Source organism: Centroberyx gerrardi, chromosome 22 (assembly GCF_048128805.1).
Source record: "Centroberyx gerrardi isolate f3 chromosome 22, fCenGer3.hap1.cur.20231027, whole genome shotgun sequence".
Classification (NCBI taxonomy): Eukaryota; Metazoa; Chordata; class Actinopteri; order Beryciformes; family Berycidae; genus Centroberyx; species Centroberyx gerrardi.
Window position 1 is genome coordinate 18,332,432 of NC_136018.1, and position 16,381 is coordinate 18,348,812.

The 16,381-nt window shown below is 48.3% G+C and overlaps 1 protein-coding gene across 1 annotated transcript in view; it reads right to left on the reverse strand.

The window, feature by feature from the left end:
- The window catches only part of LOC139909750 (partitioning defective 3 homolog), a 352,335-nt gene that overhangs the window by 174,339 nt on the left and 161,615 nt on the right, over positions 1–16,381 (reverse strand). The window contains exons 6-7 of the mRNA XM_078291260.1: positions 4,780–4,889; positions 3,970–4,053 (exon numbers count right to left, since the gene is read on the reverse strand). Of these exons, the coding sequence (XP_078147386.1) occupies positions 3,970–4,053; positions 4,780–4,889 (194 nt within the window). The remainder of the gene's footprint in view (positions 1–3,969; positions 4,054–4,779; positions 4,890–16,381) is intronic.

Below are 16,381 nucleotides of genomic sequence, written 5' to 3' on the forward strand. Positions count from 1 at the left end.
TGGTTTTTATTCTTTGTCTGTAGATTGATAACTTCTGACAACAAAATCTCAATTGCAAAATCTCACTGGCTAACTTTGCTCAATTCCTGTGTAAACAAAACAAGTTGTGCTCCAACTCTCGCAGGAAAAGAGATCTCCTGCCATTGGAATTGCATTCTTTTTGTTGAATTTCATGTCTATTTTACCAATCCCCTACAGAGGCCTGGCAGCTAGGTTTAGATGTTTCATTAAAATAACTACCCATCCAGTGTTAGAGTTGCTACAAGTTCTCAATTTCTCACTTTTCGGATAATGCCATTCGCCTAAAGTTACTGAACATACTGTATGCTAAGGCATTAGAGAATGCACGGAGCTATCTGCCAGAGACACAGAGATAATTTCGGTGCCAATCCTCTCGTCAGATATTGGGTGACGGGATGCCAAACTCCCAAAAAGTCAGTGTAGTCCTTTAAGGGAACTGCTACCCCACTGTCACCAAAAGTTAACTTGCCAAACTTTAAGCTCAGATAAAGAACTGCTTTCTTCCCGTGGCCCGGAGAAGCACTGTGTTGCTAACTAAATATTAAGCCGCTGCCTATCTTTCTGTCTCCCTCTCTGTCTGTCTGTCTGTCTGTCTGTCTGTCTGTGGACAGGTCTGTGAGAATGACAGGGCCGGCCGGCTGAGGTAATCCAGACCTTCAGCTAAGTGATCATCTTATGGCTTCAGAGCAGACATTGCAGTTGCCTTCGCCGGGGCTTAAGACGAGCGCCGGCAGCGCTGTAATAAATACCCAAACGGTTCCGCGGCAATGCCATCTCAGCAATCCCTTCAAAAAAAAGGCAACCTTTACCTTCAAATGCCGCCCCCCCCGCCCCTCCCTCCTCTAAATAAATACATCAGAGAGCTCCTTGGGGCTTTAGCTAGGCCCCGAGGATAACCGCATGCAAAGAGATCTGATGCGCGCTCGCACAGCACAACTACAAACTCCATCCGTCTCTAAGGCGCCGGATGCCTGAGGTAGCAGGTAGACTGAGCGAGTGCAGACGTTTGGTGTCCTCGCATAAACCGGCAGGAAAGTTTTGAGGCCGACTTTCGGGGAAATAATAAAAATGATGAAACGCATCAGAGCAAATACGAGCGAGAAGCCGCGCGGAGACGGACGTCACGGATCAAATTACACTGCAATTGGTACTTTATCAGCAGCAAGGACATAAGCTGCCTGTTGCACGCAATTTCCAGTTACTTCCCATCATTTCGCTGAATACATACACAAAAGCAAATTAACAGTGTGACTCTGTTTTCTGCAAACACCAAGGGCAGATTCACAGAGCTGTTTAGCATTTCAGCCAAATAGGGCCACTCTCAGATCGCTGGTCTAATTGGCTGCATAATGTGGACCTCCACGCTCACACCGCCGACTCATCTCGGCTCCTCAATGGGGGCAAATGGCTCAGCACTAAGTTGGAATTAAAGAACACAAAAGGCCTTTCTCTCGCTCTCGGTGTCTGAGCCGGCCTTGCCAGGTCAGCTTAAGTATGTTCGACAGAGAGTAATTGCGGGCAGTGTGGAACCGGACATGATTGTGCTTTATCTCCATAAGTGTTGACAGCTTGAAAACAAAGTATTGTGCATGAAGATTACGGCTCGGACAAAGTCTAATGACTTCTGATCTGGAGGCGGACCCCGAGACAGTGGATAAAGGCCTTCGATGGAGCTTCAGTTGATCCCCGATCAGTATTCAAAGCAGCGGCGGTGACGATTAGGGATAAAGCGCCGTCTCTTAGAGATTTCAAGAAGATGATGATTTCTTAAAAGCGCTATTATTGTGATGACTGTAATGCACTGCCACCCTCTCAATTCCTTCCCATCTTGCTGATGGGGTTTTTTCGTAGATACTTATCAGTTACTTGGGGAAATCAGGGGAGCTAAAGTAAAATCGAAATGGCGTTCTCGAAGGCTCCGAGCCAGTGAATTCATGAGGTGCTGGATATGAGCACAAGTAGTGAATAGCTAGTAGACATTATTGGCAGATACTGGACAAAAATCAGCCTCACTAAAATGTCTCAGTTTTCCTAGAACACAAGAGGCACCATCGGAGTGGACTCTACTGCTGAGAAATGGTTTGAAGGAGGCCACCTGCTCTCATCTACTGCCTTTAATTAAATAATACTGTAATGCAATCAGGATCCATTTATGCACAGCAATTATGTCTGTTGTTTGTTTACAGTTCAAACTGGTCATGGAATGAGCAGTTCATTAACCAAAGAGGAGCGTGTGTGTGTGTGTGCACATAGCACTGCTCACAAACTCTGTGCATGTATGTATGTGTGTTTCCATGCCCATGTGTTTGTGTGTGTGTGTTTGGTACATGAATGCATACCGTATGTATGTGTCTGTGTGCGGGCACGCAGTACTCAAGGTAGCTCCACACTGCTCACACACTGCGCTTGTGTGTATGCGTGTTTGCAGGTACGCATATGCATGTGTTTGTATGTATGTATGCGCGTGTGTGTGTGTGTGTGTGTGTGTGTCTCCGTGTGTGTGAGAGACAGGCAGGAGTGACAGAGTCTCTAAGCTCTCTTCTCCGGCTGTCTCTCCTCCTGCTTGTATCTAACTTGATGTCGGCGCAGTGGAGCAGAATGCCAGCAGTGGACATTGCAGTGCCTGCAGTTCCTTTGTTCGCTGTCTGGGCTTGCTGGCTGCCTGACCCCTATGGCCCTGGTCTAGACACTAATGACAGCCCGCTGAGTCTAATGCCTCCTGTCCTAGCATACAGCGCACAGGAAAGAGCTGGGCCAGGCCATTAGCGTCATCCGACTTGCCAGACGCTCAGTCTTATCATGTCTGGGGCTAATTGAAGGCTCTGATAGCTATTAGTGTCGATCTTAGCTGATGGAGATGGAATTTAGTGGCCGTGCAGCATTACAGTACTGTATGTGGCAAGATGCCGTTTGGCTTTGTGGGAATGCTGATGGATTTGAAAAACACAGTGATTCAATCCAATCTTTAGTTTGTTTGGTGCGACTCATCGTGAATCATTATTTTCCCCCCCTTTGAGTCAAAGTGTCACAGCGGCTGAGGGAGTCAATCACTTGAGGTCAAAGCTAAATATAGTTACCCAACACTTCCTTATAAACAGCGATGGGATTAGTGTCCCAAAGAAATGACACGTAGCGATCTTCAATGACGGCCGTCCCGTCGCCCTCGCATGTCATCCCATTACGTCTCCTCTGCCCGTCTTTTCACCTCCTTCCCCTTCCCTCTTCCCCTTCGCTGAGTAGCCGCATTCATCCGACCTTGGTGGCGTGCCAGTCCCTTGGCGTATACCGGGGGCCCTGCGTTACCCGCGAGCTTTTAGTTTGATTACATTTGGCCGCTTCCTCTGTCCTTTATTTTTTCCCCGAATAACCATAAACTGCGATGTCCCTTGTCATCGACACCGCTCGTCGGTTGAAATTAGGCAAAGGGAGGCAGTTTCAGTCACCTTCAAGACCCTATTATGTCTGAGGACACAGGTTGGAATAAAAGAGAAGCATAACAAGACCTAGAAAAACCACGCAGTCAAGAGCAAAAAGACACTTTCATCTGCGCTCCTTCCCACCGGGGGCGTCTGAGCTGTGGGATATGAGCGGCGCTGGCTATACGGGTGTGGTGTTTCAGCAGCGAGAATCACAAAAAAAAACAGGAGAATGATGAGGAGTAAAGAGGGCCGAGAGAATCAGAGTCAGTGAAAAAGATAGCCTTGAGCGACACGTACAAAGAGGAGAATAAGAAAGAACAGAGTGGAGAGAGAGACAGAGAGAGAGAGAGAGAGAGAGAGAAAAGAGAAACAAGTGAAGTGAGGAGTGAGTACGAGAAGAAAGCAACATCCACAGGGCTTCGAAACCAAAGGATGCAGGAGACATATTGGGACGAAGACACTAACTAGCCACTCTCCATACGGCTGCATTGATTCTCGGGTGTTTTTTGGTTTCTTTTCTTTTTTTTACCTGACATCCAGCGAACTGAAAGGCACTACGTGGATCCCCAGGGGCCCTCCTTCGTTGGACACCTCGACCGGCTTGAGCATGCCACTGCAGGACGATGATGGATGAGACCGAGAGGAAGAGGAGGAGGAGGAGAAGGAGGAGGAGGAGGGAGGGAGACATGCATGAATAAAAAATAACAGGAACGAAAAGGAAAAAACGCAGAAAAGCAGGATACAAAAGGCGACACAGTCTAACATGACAGGTGGATGACAGTTTGTTGGGGTGGGGGGGGAGGTGGGGCGGGTTGGGGGGGTTGCAGGATCCGAGGCCCTTGGTGGAGGCTGGATCGCGTGGTCTAATGCGGAGTCATCCATTACAAAGTCAGGCCCGCGGACCCCGGGGTCGATTAGGGACCCAAATGGAGACTCCAATTAAGTGATTAAGATCAGATCCTGTCGCTAAGAGAGAACAGATTAATTGAAAAAATGTGCGAGGAAGGGGGGAAGAGGAGGAGGAAGAGGAGGAGGAGGAGGAGGGGGTTCATTTGTGTAGATAAAGACGTGACGGTGCGGGGAGACAAATGAAGGAGAGTGACCGTTGATGCTAGATGCGTGCGATGGATGCATGCGTTGGGCTTTGTGTTGTCGTTATACGCTGATATGTTTGTCGTGTGATGGCATATTGGCAATAGTTAACCTCTCTGGTATTATTGTAGTACATCAAAACATCACATATTCAATGCAGCATAATTGGAATTAAATGGACAACGCTGGATGGTTCCATTCCTACATGGTGCAGGGGGAAGGGGGGGGGTGGTGGTTGTTCACTCACTCTATACTTAACACAGGAGAATGTTCCACTGAGGAGTCGGCCCTCCCTACTGGCTCTATCCGTCCATTTCTCCCTTCTTCTCTCCTCCGCTCCTCTTCCTCCTCCTCCTCCTGCGAAGAAAGAAAGAAAAAGCACAGAAGAAGACAGAGGGTAAATCATCAAATGGCCGCGATGGCAAACCGAGAGACCCACACTCTTGCCTGTCATTATTTCTATCTGGCTGTGCTTGCATCTCCTGCTCTCCTGCCTCTCTCTCTCTCTCTCCTCTGGCTTTTAATCCAATTACCTGCAGGAAGGAGTAATGGCCTCTATTCTAAATCAAAAGGGACTTTCGGTGCGGGACAGACCGCGGTGCTTCTGCTTCTGCTGCAGAGACATCCCGACCCAGCCCAAAAACCTCAGCGACAGCAGTGACAAAGAGGCCCTGATCGATTGTTCCTGCTCAATCAATCGGGTCTGGGCCTAGGGGGGGGCGTGGCCACACCGCCGGGTCTTGCGGTAATGTGATCGGGTTTAGAGTGAAAGAAAGTGGTCGTGCCCGCTGTCATTTGTTCCTCTCACTCTCTCTTCATTTCATTTCATCCTCCAGGGCCATTAGACAGCAGAGGGGGCCGGGAGGCGGTGGCTTTTTAACCGACAGGCCAGACGTCTGAGGACTTAACTAGCCTCTCGGACGAGACGGGACAGCTTCATGCTCTCTTTAACGGGGGATGGAACCTTTAGCTGGGCTCGGTTTATGGGGATCGAGCATCGGGCATGTGGTGATGATATGCTGCACTTAGAACAGGAAGGAGACATATTTAATAACAGTATTAAGGGTTCATTTTCAACTCATCATCATCTGTTGAAGACTTATTCATATAGCGTTGGTATGCACTGTACATAATAATAGAGCTGCAGGATATCTAACGGGCAGCTAACAAGCAATGCCAGTCAGCTGGGAAGGTTCATCCACAGCTGACACCCACAGTAAGCATCATAGTTTCTTCATTATAAAGGGAGAAGGAAATTCTACTTTTTGCTCCAGTGATTGTATTCCAGACAGCTGTGGGTAAATGCTATTCTGTGTGTGTGTGTGTGTGTGTGTGTGTGTGTGTGCGTGCACCCAGTCATAGAGCACCCTCTCCTCGAATGGTCTGCCGAAACGCTTTGTTAGCCGCTGCTATTTCTACGCCCGCCACCTCGCCCCCCCCCCTCACCTTCCTCTTTCTCTCTCTCTTTCTAAAATGTCAAGCACATCCAAATAGGCCTTGTGGCTTTCTGGCTTCTGTATGGAAATAGATTCAGCCCCTTTTCAGAAGCCGGGGAATCTTTGGCGACACGCGGAGTGACTCAGAGACCCCCTATTTATTTATGGGTTGGGGGGGTATGAAAATTTCATCAGCGGCGTACCTTAGGAGACCCCCGACTCGCCCTACCTGTCTGCCTCCCCTCTGTATGAAAATGAGTCAAGTCAAGCAGTCAACCCCCGCCTTTAATTACGTGTCAGCCGAGGTCCCAGCGGTGCCTCGCGGGGCCCGTTATTCACAAAGCCTTTTATGAAAACCCCCAAGGTGGGGTTGGGCTGGATTTTAATATGCCGTGTGCAAACTCTTCCAAAGAGACCCGGCCACCCGTGGGAATCCTTAAATAAAGATGCCTTGGTGGGAGGGCGTGCAGTGGGGCGGGCATGTGAAATCTGACAAACAAATAAGTATAAATATAGGGACTGAAACGGGAGTGAGGCGGCGGTGCTGGACCGCGTCACTCGTCTCCTTAGACAATTGAGCGAATGGAGAGGCGAGCCGATTCACATACATATCATCACAGACGCTGACAAGTAATTAACTTCAATAACGGCAATCTCCCGGCTTTTAGTTTGCCGGGTGACAAGTGGTTGTGGCGTGACTGCATCTCTCTCTCTCTCCCTTTTAGTATCTTTCTGCGCAGAGAAGAACAGCTAGAGCAGTGGTTTGCCGCAGCCTACCGTTTTAGTTGTGAATTAACTGCACTATGATATATAAACTCTCAGTTGTTCAGTTTGTTTTACTGAAAAGAATAAATAAAATCAATCCCTTCCATAGGAAATGATGGCGTTTTGAGCGGAAACCGCTCCGCAATGTGAACGCAATGTGAGGGGGGTATTATGTCGCGCCCCCCCCCTGTAGTTCCTCTGTTCCCCCCCTAGGGGGTGCGCCCCCCAGTTTGGGAACCTCTGAGCTAGAGAGAGAGGAGGCGGTGTGATGGGAGCTAGAGAAAGGTTACAAAAAGGGAAGATATCTGCGATTAGTGCCTGTCAGAGCACAGAGGTCTTTCTGTTGAGCCAGGCCCACAGAGTAATGCGAGCAGGCTGTGTGTGTGTGTGTGTGTGTGTGTGTGTGTGTGAATGTGAAGGGGAAAAATTGCCCAAAAAATGACACGCATGCATATTAGAGCAGCACCAGAGTACGGTGATATTTCGATTCAGGTACATTGTAGACACATGGTGTGAAAAGGCTGAGTATGAATGTGGAAAAGAAAAGAAAAAAAAAATAGAGGAGATCGGTGATAAAAAAGAAATGATAGAAACTGTGTGAAGTGAGCAAAGCAGGGTGAGTTGGCACTGGAGGAAAGACAAGAGGAAAGGAGAAAAAGAGTTGAAAACTAAAGATACAGAGAAAGAGGGAGAAAGATAGAGGCTTATATGGAAATTGAGAGACAGAAAAAGAGAACAGAGGGGGAGGAAAGTAGCACTTTGTCTTAAAATCAGTCTTAACAGTATTAAAATCTTGCTTTTCTTAAAAACAAGTGGGAAAATCTGCTAATGTTTCCACTGCAAATCAACACGAACATCAAGAACTTTCCTGGATCAAGTGATTTTCTTGATACTTTTGATGTGGATCTCATGCTGTCTTGCTTCAGATATTGGCACTTGTTCCAAGGAAAGTTCTCTAACAATTGAAACCGCATTGGGAAAAAAAGTGGAATTATCTCACTCCAGTGGCAAGATTTTTAACAAAATGAGTGCATTGTGAAAGGTTTATGATACATGTAGCACTTTTAAACAGCACAGCCTCGGTATAATTACCATAAACACATGTAACCATGACCGAGACGATTGGTAGCCTCCATATTGTTAGCACTAGTGTTTCTCAAAATTAAGACCACATTTCCCATAAACCCTGTTGCTTCTTGTTGCAAAAAGGATGTTTCTACTTGCTCCGTTCGGCCCTCTTCCTCTTTTGTGCCATAAAGCGATCTCCCATTGTGCTGTAAAGCAATAACCGCAGATTTCCCAATGCAATCCGACCCAATCCAGCACAATGCATAAAAAAGAATGTAGAGGCTGGCAATCTTCTCGGTGACGGTTTTGTTTGTTTATGGTAATTATACTAATGTCTTCAAATGAATGTGGTAATGATTTATTGATGTTAAAATGCTACACATATAGCACTGTTAAGACTGAATATGAGACTAAATGGGTGTTTTTTTGCAGTGTAGTCCCCAAGGATAGCTAGTGACTTCTTCCCCTAGTGACTGAGCAGTGAGTCAGTAAGGCACAGGTCAGTCTCTCCTTGTCACCAGGGGCAGAGGAGGAAGCCAACCCCCTTTATATTCACTGCCAACCCACTTACTGCCTGTCCCCGTGTCAGTGGCAGCACTAAGCACTGACTGACAGCAGAGGAGAGACACTGGCTTAACAGACATCTGCCTCTCTCTCTCTCTCCCCCTCTTTTTCTCTCTCTTTCCTCCCCTCGCCCTGAGAGCTTTGGCACCCGAATGATCTCTCTCTCTCTCTCTGTGTTTTTAAGTCTCTCCATCATTCTGAATCTCTCCTTTCTCCCTCTCTAGACACTCCCCCGAGTGCTTTTAGCACCCTGTTGATCCCTTGGTAACCGGTGAAGTGGAGACGCAACAAGGCTTTTCAACTCTCCCTGGCACCTCATTTCTCTCTCTCTCTTTATCTCTCTCTCTCTCTCTCTCTCTCTCTCTCTCTCGCTCTCTCATGGAGTAGTCCTGGGAGCCAATTTCTCAGTGCATAAGCGAAAGGAGGTCCTGGTCCAGGGCCAAAATCAACCAGCCTCTTCGACAATAATAGGAAGCAAAAATGGGGTTAGAGGCTTGGCCATCAGACAGCCGCTGCATTAGATTATTGAGGCTGATATGAGAGAGAGAGAGAGAGAGAGAGGGATAGAGAGAGAGAGAGAGAGAGAGAGAGACCTGTACAGAGACCTGTAAAGTGCAGAGTCCTGTTTCCTTCCACGGGGGGAGAGGATGGGGTGTGGAAGACAAGGAGAGAGGAGGGAGGGAGCAGCTGCCTGGTCAGGGAGGAGACCTCTGTACACACACACACACACACACGCACACTAATACATATTGAAGCCCACTGCTCGAGGGTGGGGACTAAGGGTGCGTGTTGAGGAGCTGTCATCCTCCATCAACCACTGTCCTAAAGGAGACCTACTGTATGTGTGTGTGTGTGTGTGCAGCTCGGAGTGTGTGTCATGCCATTAGCCGCGGGCGAGTGGAACATGTAGTGGTTGGGGGGTTGTGGGGGGTTGGGGGTGGGGGCATGCGCTCCCTCCTGAGCCCATCGTCCGTTTCGAGGGCTTAACAAGGACAGGGTCAAAGGTCGCGGTGGATGGTGTGTTTCTGGCCACCACCCCTCCTTTAGGGCCAGGGTCCACATCTGTGTGACAGCTTAATGCGTGGAACATGCCTCGCTGTCAGACAATGTCACACGCTCTCTCTTACAATGGAGCGTCTGTGCATGAGCAGAACAATGGAGCCCACAGAACAGGATATAGAAATGTCCAAAACGGGACAAAGTGGCAAGAACGCCGCAGCAAACATAAAGGAAACAAGCAATTTAGCAAAATGGCTGTTGAAATATTTACAAAGGCTGCCCCCCCCCCCCCCTCCCCTCCCCCCTAACCCCTCTCAATTTAGCCGTCTAAAAATATGGAACATTAATTGTGCGAGGTGACATACGCCCTTTACGGAAACGTTAAAACCAGCCAAAGGTAACAAACGGCGCCGGCGTGTGAAAAGAGTCTGTTTTCGGCGAGCGGAGGTGCGAGGCGGACTTTAAAAAAACCCAGCGGAGGAGGCGGAGGCTTTCCTCTCCCTCGCAAAAAAAAGGTTAAGGAGCCGTAATTGCACCCTCATTACTTGGAGTTAATGCGGCTCGAGTAAAAACTGTACAACAGACAAGACCGAACAGGACTTTGCAGCGCCGTCGCGTTGCGCGGCGGCATTGACATACAGAGACAAGCAGCCGGTAATAACTCCTAATAGTCCTATTAAAGTTCCTTTGACCTCACTGAGCAATTATCGATAGTTTTCCACCTCCACCAGAGCCAGAATCTCTCTGTTTTCAATCCGCCATGAAAGGGAAGTTTATGGCCTTAGACAAAAAGATTTTCCCCCTAAATTTGAACAACAACAGATGATCACAACTCGTGTGCTTCAAAGTAGGTTTGTGGCTGACGGACACCACATCTTGGAAGACTGAAGCCATGAACTAAAGCCCATTTTCACGGGCGTTCACTGCCTCTGAAGTAAGTAAGGCGACCTGGTCATAGCTGGGTCAGAGCAGGCCTCACATGGATTCATCTCCATGTTACAGAAGGTCTTTTATCCCTCACATCCGGCCCCTCGGAGGAAAGTGCCATTAGGGCCGAATTAAGCCCCAAAATGGGCATCGTGATTAGATTGGACGTGACTGCTGCGCCCGCCCACCCTCTCCGCCGTCGCCGTCCTTAACCCTTCCCTCTCCGCCGGAGGTCATCGGACTCCCACCGCCATCACGTCCCCATTAAAGCAGCCAATACGTCACGGTAACTGGGATGATGAGACACTTATTTACATTTATGCCGCGGATAGCGGGACGCTAAAAAGGGCAGGGCGCCGAGTTAACCTGGTTAGCGGATGATGAAAGGGTCATCATGACATCCTTCATCCCCTCCGTGATTTCCCTCAATGGCACTTAGTGGTTGTCGGATGGGAGATGGACGCCATTCAATCTTGGCATGCTTTCTTATTTTCTTCATTTATTTCGTTATTATCTTAGGGATTGTGATGATTTCAGCTAATGATCGTTTCAATACGCAGCATTTGATGATTCACTGAAGGTGAAATGGACAAATATACAGTTCAGTATCTACTGTACTATAGGGCCTTTTTTCAGTGAGTGTGTATCTGGTTTGGCAAACTCTTAGCTCCCTGTTGGACTAGAAATAGCAGAGCTGGAAGAAGCCTGGCAGATAATGAAAGTGATGTGACCCTGGTATCTGTCGTCTCTCACTTTGTGTGTGTGTGTGTGTGTAGTATGAGAGGGAGAGAGAGAGAGAGAGAGAGAGAGAGAGAGAGAGGTTACGATGCTACAGCCCTGTGTCTGCGTGCCAAGGGGAGAAGCCGAGGCGGCGCCCGTCCCTCTGATGAGGACATGTGTTGTCTTTCATATTTCACACCCGGCACCCATGGGCTCCGGCACCGCAGCTCCGTTCAAAGGAGAGCGCGCTCCTTCCCTGCTCCAGATTAGATGTACTATTCCTTTTGATAAGGAGGAGACAGAGCGGAATATGTGATGCGGCGCTAGGTTCAGAGAGTTAGGACACAACCATTTATTTATTTATTTATTTTTTTGGCACACTGTAACGTTTGGCATTGCTGACAAAAAAACAAAACAACAAAACAATCTCAGGATGCTCTCACATCCGACTGATAATAAGAAGATGCGGCAGGGAAGGGGGTCAAGAGTGCTGATGATGTCATTATAGGCAAGATAGAGAATCTCTAGCTGTAGTCCTATAGGAGAAGCGAAATATCTATTCATCCAGATATACTTAATTAGATATTTTCCTGCCAGTGAGATTAGCTTGCACGGTGTATTGTACTCCCAGTGGGCCAAGTTTAATACGGCTTCACCCCACTCCTCTCTTTAATCAACAGAGCCACTCGGCATTTTAAATCTGTCTCTCTTTGTTTTGTTTTTTTTAAAGACATGGCTAATGGCTCATAAAAGTTTGGGCTATGACGTGGATTTACTTGAAGCAAATTAGGGCGACAGGCAGGTTTTTTAATGCTGTTAAGCAAATTAGATCAGAGATGTGAGGTTGCATTTGTCCACATCAGAATGGAGTGGGGGGGGGGGGGTGGGGTGGGGTGGGGTGGGGGGGTGACAGACGGACAGGAGTGTTTGCAGGCTGACATTCGGAAAAACAAAGGTCTCTCTCACTCCACTTCTCTCCATCTCTCTCTTTGTCTCTCTCCCCGTCTTTGTCTCTTCCTCCGTCTCCCTCTCTCCCTCTCTCTGTCAATGGGAGACCTGCTGTGTGTGGAATACATCATCTGCCAGCGCCTGTTTCATATCAGCGCCGGGCTGATCTATCAATGACACAGCTGCCTTTGGTCTGCCCACTGTATCGTTAAATTGCACTTTAATTAAATTAGGCCGGCTAATTATGAGGGCTTAAATCAATCACCGGGTCAATAACAAAAGCCCAAAGCGGACGGAGAGGCCCGAGACTTTTTCCAAACCTCATCAATAACGGCCGCAACAGGAGCAGGCCGCTCCTGCGCCGGAGAGCCGGAGGTTCAAACGGTTAGGAATTACCGAGAATTGAGTTATCGCCACCGGCTTTTGTCCAGAGCGCTTCTTACTCTTATGCGCTCCGTGAATAATGTCATTGGGATACAGTAGGAGTGTTTTCAAAGAGTTCCAAGGTGCACCGCGTTTTGCATTCGAATGGCACTTCAAAGGGGTGTTTAGAGCGGATTTAGAGTTTTTGATGCGTTGAAAATAAATAGTTCAAAAGGGATATTATGACTTTTCAGGCACCTGTCTGAGGTGAGGGGGAGGTGAATCTCGCCAGATAATCCCGGGGTTGAGTGCGCAGCCCCGCCGGGGGGACGGTCCCGGCTGAATCCCGGGTCTTTACCCATGTATTAAAGGAGCTCCGCGGTGCTTTTCACAGATTAATCATCATTTTGAGCTTATTAAGTGGGAGGACAGTCTGCTTTCCACTGCTCAGAACGTTTAATCCATCTTTCAAACTGTGAAGGTCAGTGAGCGAATGTTACCCCCGCCGAAATAATAGCGGCTGTTTGAATTTCAATGAGAGCACCCGCGGTTGAGATCTGGATTGTAATTAAATACATTTCCTCTTTTTTTTTTTTACTTTTAGTGCCCGTTCTTGCAATTAAATGAGTCAGAATCACACTGACTTATTGAGTGGCACAGTGGCTGCCAAGAAACTACACACCCTGCGTGATTAGCGTTGCCAAATTGTGATCTGAACTATACAACAGCGACTTCAATGCAAACGTTGCATCAGCAAGTAAAAGCGACAGCACTGGAAAGAGAGGTGTGGATTCATTCTTCTGCACAAGAATCCCAATCGCCGGTCTTCATTATCCTTCTATAGGACGCTTCGGCAGGTCGCGACCTCAAACCTAAACACACTGAATAGGTATGAAGGAATGAAGAAGAGGAAGAAGAGGGAATGAAGAGGACCGATGTTGGACTATGAATAATTTAGCGGACGGCAAAGCTCCGGTACACACTGCAGCGAGTCATTAGGGGGGGCGAGCGGTCTATTCCACAGATTAGCCATTGTTTGCTGCCTTGTCTGAGCAAGAGGGTGGGGGGATGGGGGGGGGGTGGGGCTTCGTCTGGAGTGTCGGGGGAGCGTCGTGGAGCGGGATGGAGTGGGGGGATGGGGGGCGCTCTTTCCATTTAGTTTTAATTGGAGGCTGCGATTCTGGGCGAGGGAGGGAGTTGGGGGGGACAGAAAGCCATTTGGCCGAGTCCTCGCTCTCAGCCGGGGCTAAATGAAGAAGGCCGAGTGGAGATGAGGGGCCTGTAGAGGGCCAGTAATGAAGAGAGGTCCCAGTAGACCCTGGCATAGCCACGGCAATCTGCTGGACCCAGGGAGATGGGGGGTGGGTGGGTGGGGGGGGCAAGAGGAGGGAGGGAGAGAAGGGGGATAGAAGGATGGAGGGGCGGGCTGTTTGAGTTAGGCTCCATTATCAAGAATAGGGAGCATCCTTGTCGATATTTTATTTAATATTGCTATTCATACATAACGCGATAAGTCATTTTATTTTATTGAGTGTGATATGGCCCTGAGTGCAACCAGGATTAGACAGGATATCAATACAATCATAGGAACGTGATATGTAGAGCTTAAGATAATTTTTACCCGCTAAATACGATGAGCATGTCTGATTTGATTTGTCTGCCGATTGAACGATGCGGTCGCCGCCGCCGAGATAAAAGGATGAGGAAATCATCAAAGTGTCACAAGAAACAAGGAAGATCGCAAGAGTCGATTGTCAACTTGCAGCTTGTAAACACCATGAACGCGTGTGCAGTGGGTTTCTCACACACACCCGGCACACACAGGTTTACACACAAGGGACCCAAAGGGATACCTGCATATCAAGGTACCTGTTTGCATTTTCAGCCAAATCACACAAAAACATCAGTAGGATTCACATCCCCTCCCCCAGCCGCACATACACACACACACACTGAGACACAAACACCAACATGCAAACCAACACACACACACACATAGCTCTCCGCTTCGCCGTTATCTAAATGGAAAAGGCTGTCAGCGTGGTTCCGGTGGAAATCATGAATGCATGTGGGAATATGGGAGTGCGTTGTGATGGAGCTCAGCAGGGGTGCTATTCTACACAACAGCTCCCATGGCCCGTATACCTAGAGCATAAAGAGGCGAAAATTCCAATGGAAAACTGCTCCGTGGGGAGAAGCTCAGCCCATTCCAATGGCGCTCCTTGCCAGAATGAGACTATTAACGCTATCTGGGCTATTCCAAAGTCAACGTGGGCACCCAGCCTTGAGACACTTGAGGATTGCATTGTGCTGATGTGATTGCCCACGTTGGAAAGGTCACCTGTGAATAGGCAGCACACTGGCAGATGGCATTATAGCATGTGGTATAAACAGCTCCGGGAGTCGGGCTTGAGAATGGCGACTTCACCTGAATTCAAGTCTACAGCGGTGGCCCGTATTTGCAGGAGTCTCCCGTCATGCATCTTTACTTTGCTAGGTGACGTTATTTACATTTTGAGTCAGCACACACTGGGTGTTGCAGGGATCAAACGTGTGACTTTTCAGTTACAACATTGTCTCTTAACCCAGAACACACGCAGTCGCATCTGTCCTGTCCTTGCATGTATTCTTTATTGGCTGCTGTAGCCTTTTCTCTACCAAATGTTAAAATGTAAGACTGATGTAAGACTGAATGTAAGACTGAATTGCAGCCCAAAATAGATATAGAGAGAGCAATATTTGAAATGATCCAAACAATACCTTTCAGTAATGCAGTACAAAGTGGCCGGCTACCATGGCTACATCTGTGTAGGAGAAAGGAGAAAGAACCGAGTGGCTAGCTACCCCTTCTCTCCTCCTCACTCTCCCTCCTTCAAGGCTTTCTCTTCCTCCATCTCCCTGGCTCTGAAATAAAACCATCCCATTCCCCTCCACTCGCATCCAACTGTGACCGCTTTTGTTCTGCGAGCGATGCAAATGAAATGGGTCTCTTTGGCCGAAATGCTGAAGCAGTCCGTCTCGTGTTTCTCTCCGGCCCCGAGATGTGGATGTTTACTGTCGGCCGGGGCCTTATTACATTCCTACAGCAACTTAAAAGCATTGGCCCCCCTAATGGGGCCTATAAAACAGTGAGAAAAGCCCATTGTGACAATGGACCTCATTGTGCCAGAGTGGACTCATTTGGCGCTTGGGCGGAGAGTGGAAATGTGCGGCATATAAAAAAAAAAAAAAAGGAGAGCGGGACACAGAGAGCGAGAGAAATCAAATAAATAGGAGCGAATTACTTCTCGCAGTGGGAAATCGGATACTGTCAATCACCAAAGTCCATCACCGGTGCCTCAGTGGGGAATAAACAGCGCTTAGCCATTTAGCCTAATAGGTGTGGCAGAATATAGTCTTATTAGCCTCTCATGTATTTGATTATTTGTGTCTTTCTTTTATTTTTTTTTCGCCTTTTCAGAGTCAGGTTCCGGTGTTGATGGTGGGAGAAAGAGAAAGCTAAAATCTACTTAACGCCCCCCCCACCACCACCACCACCACCACTACCACACCAACACCATTTAAGGAAGCTGTCTTCTTTGTCCTAGATGTGTGGACTTTGCCTGACGCAGTGGTGTAGGAGCTTCTTGCTGGAGCGAAGCTAATTCTCGCCGCCTGTTAACAGCCCAAAGTGGGCCGGGGCGAGGTCGGCTCCATTGTGAAACGCCCTTCACTTCCCACACGGCCAAGCCTCGTCTGAATATCGACCGACGAACACTCACTCCCCACTACTCCCACTGATCAAAGCAAAAATCTATTTTTTTTTTGCAGAAAGATAATGGCAAAAAAATGATTCCGCCTTAAGAAATGAGTGTGTGTGTCCTCCTCTCCCGGCTTTGTTCTGCGCTGCCCGTGCCGGTTCGGCTCCATGCTGGGGGCCCCGCTTTTATTCCCCGAAGTCATTATTGTCTTCAGCTAAGGTGCCCCTGCTCCCTGTGATTTGTGGGTAATGAGCTGGCACCCCCCCTGCCCGTGTTCAATTATTCTCATCGAGAAAGTGATTTCTCACTCCACGGAGCA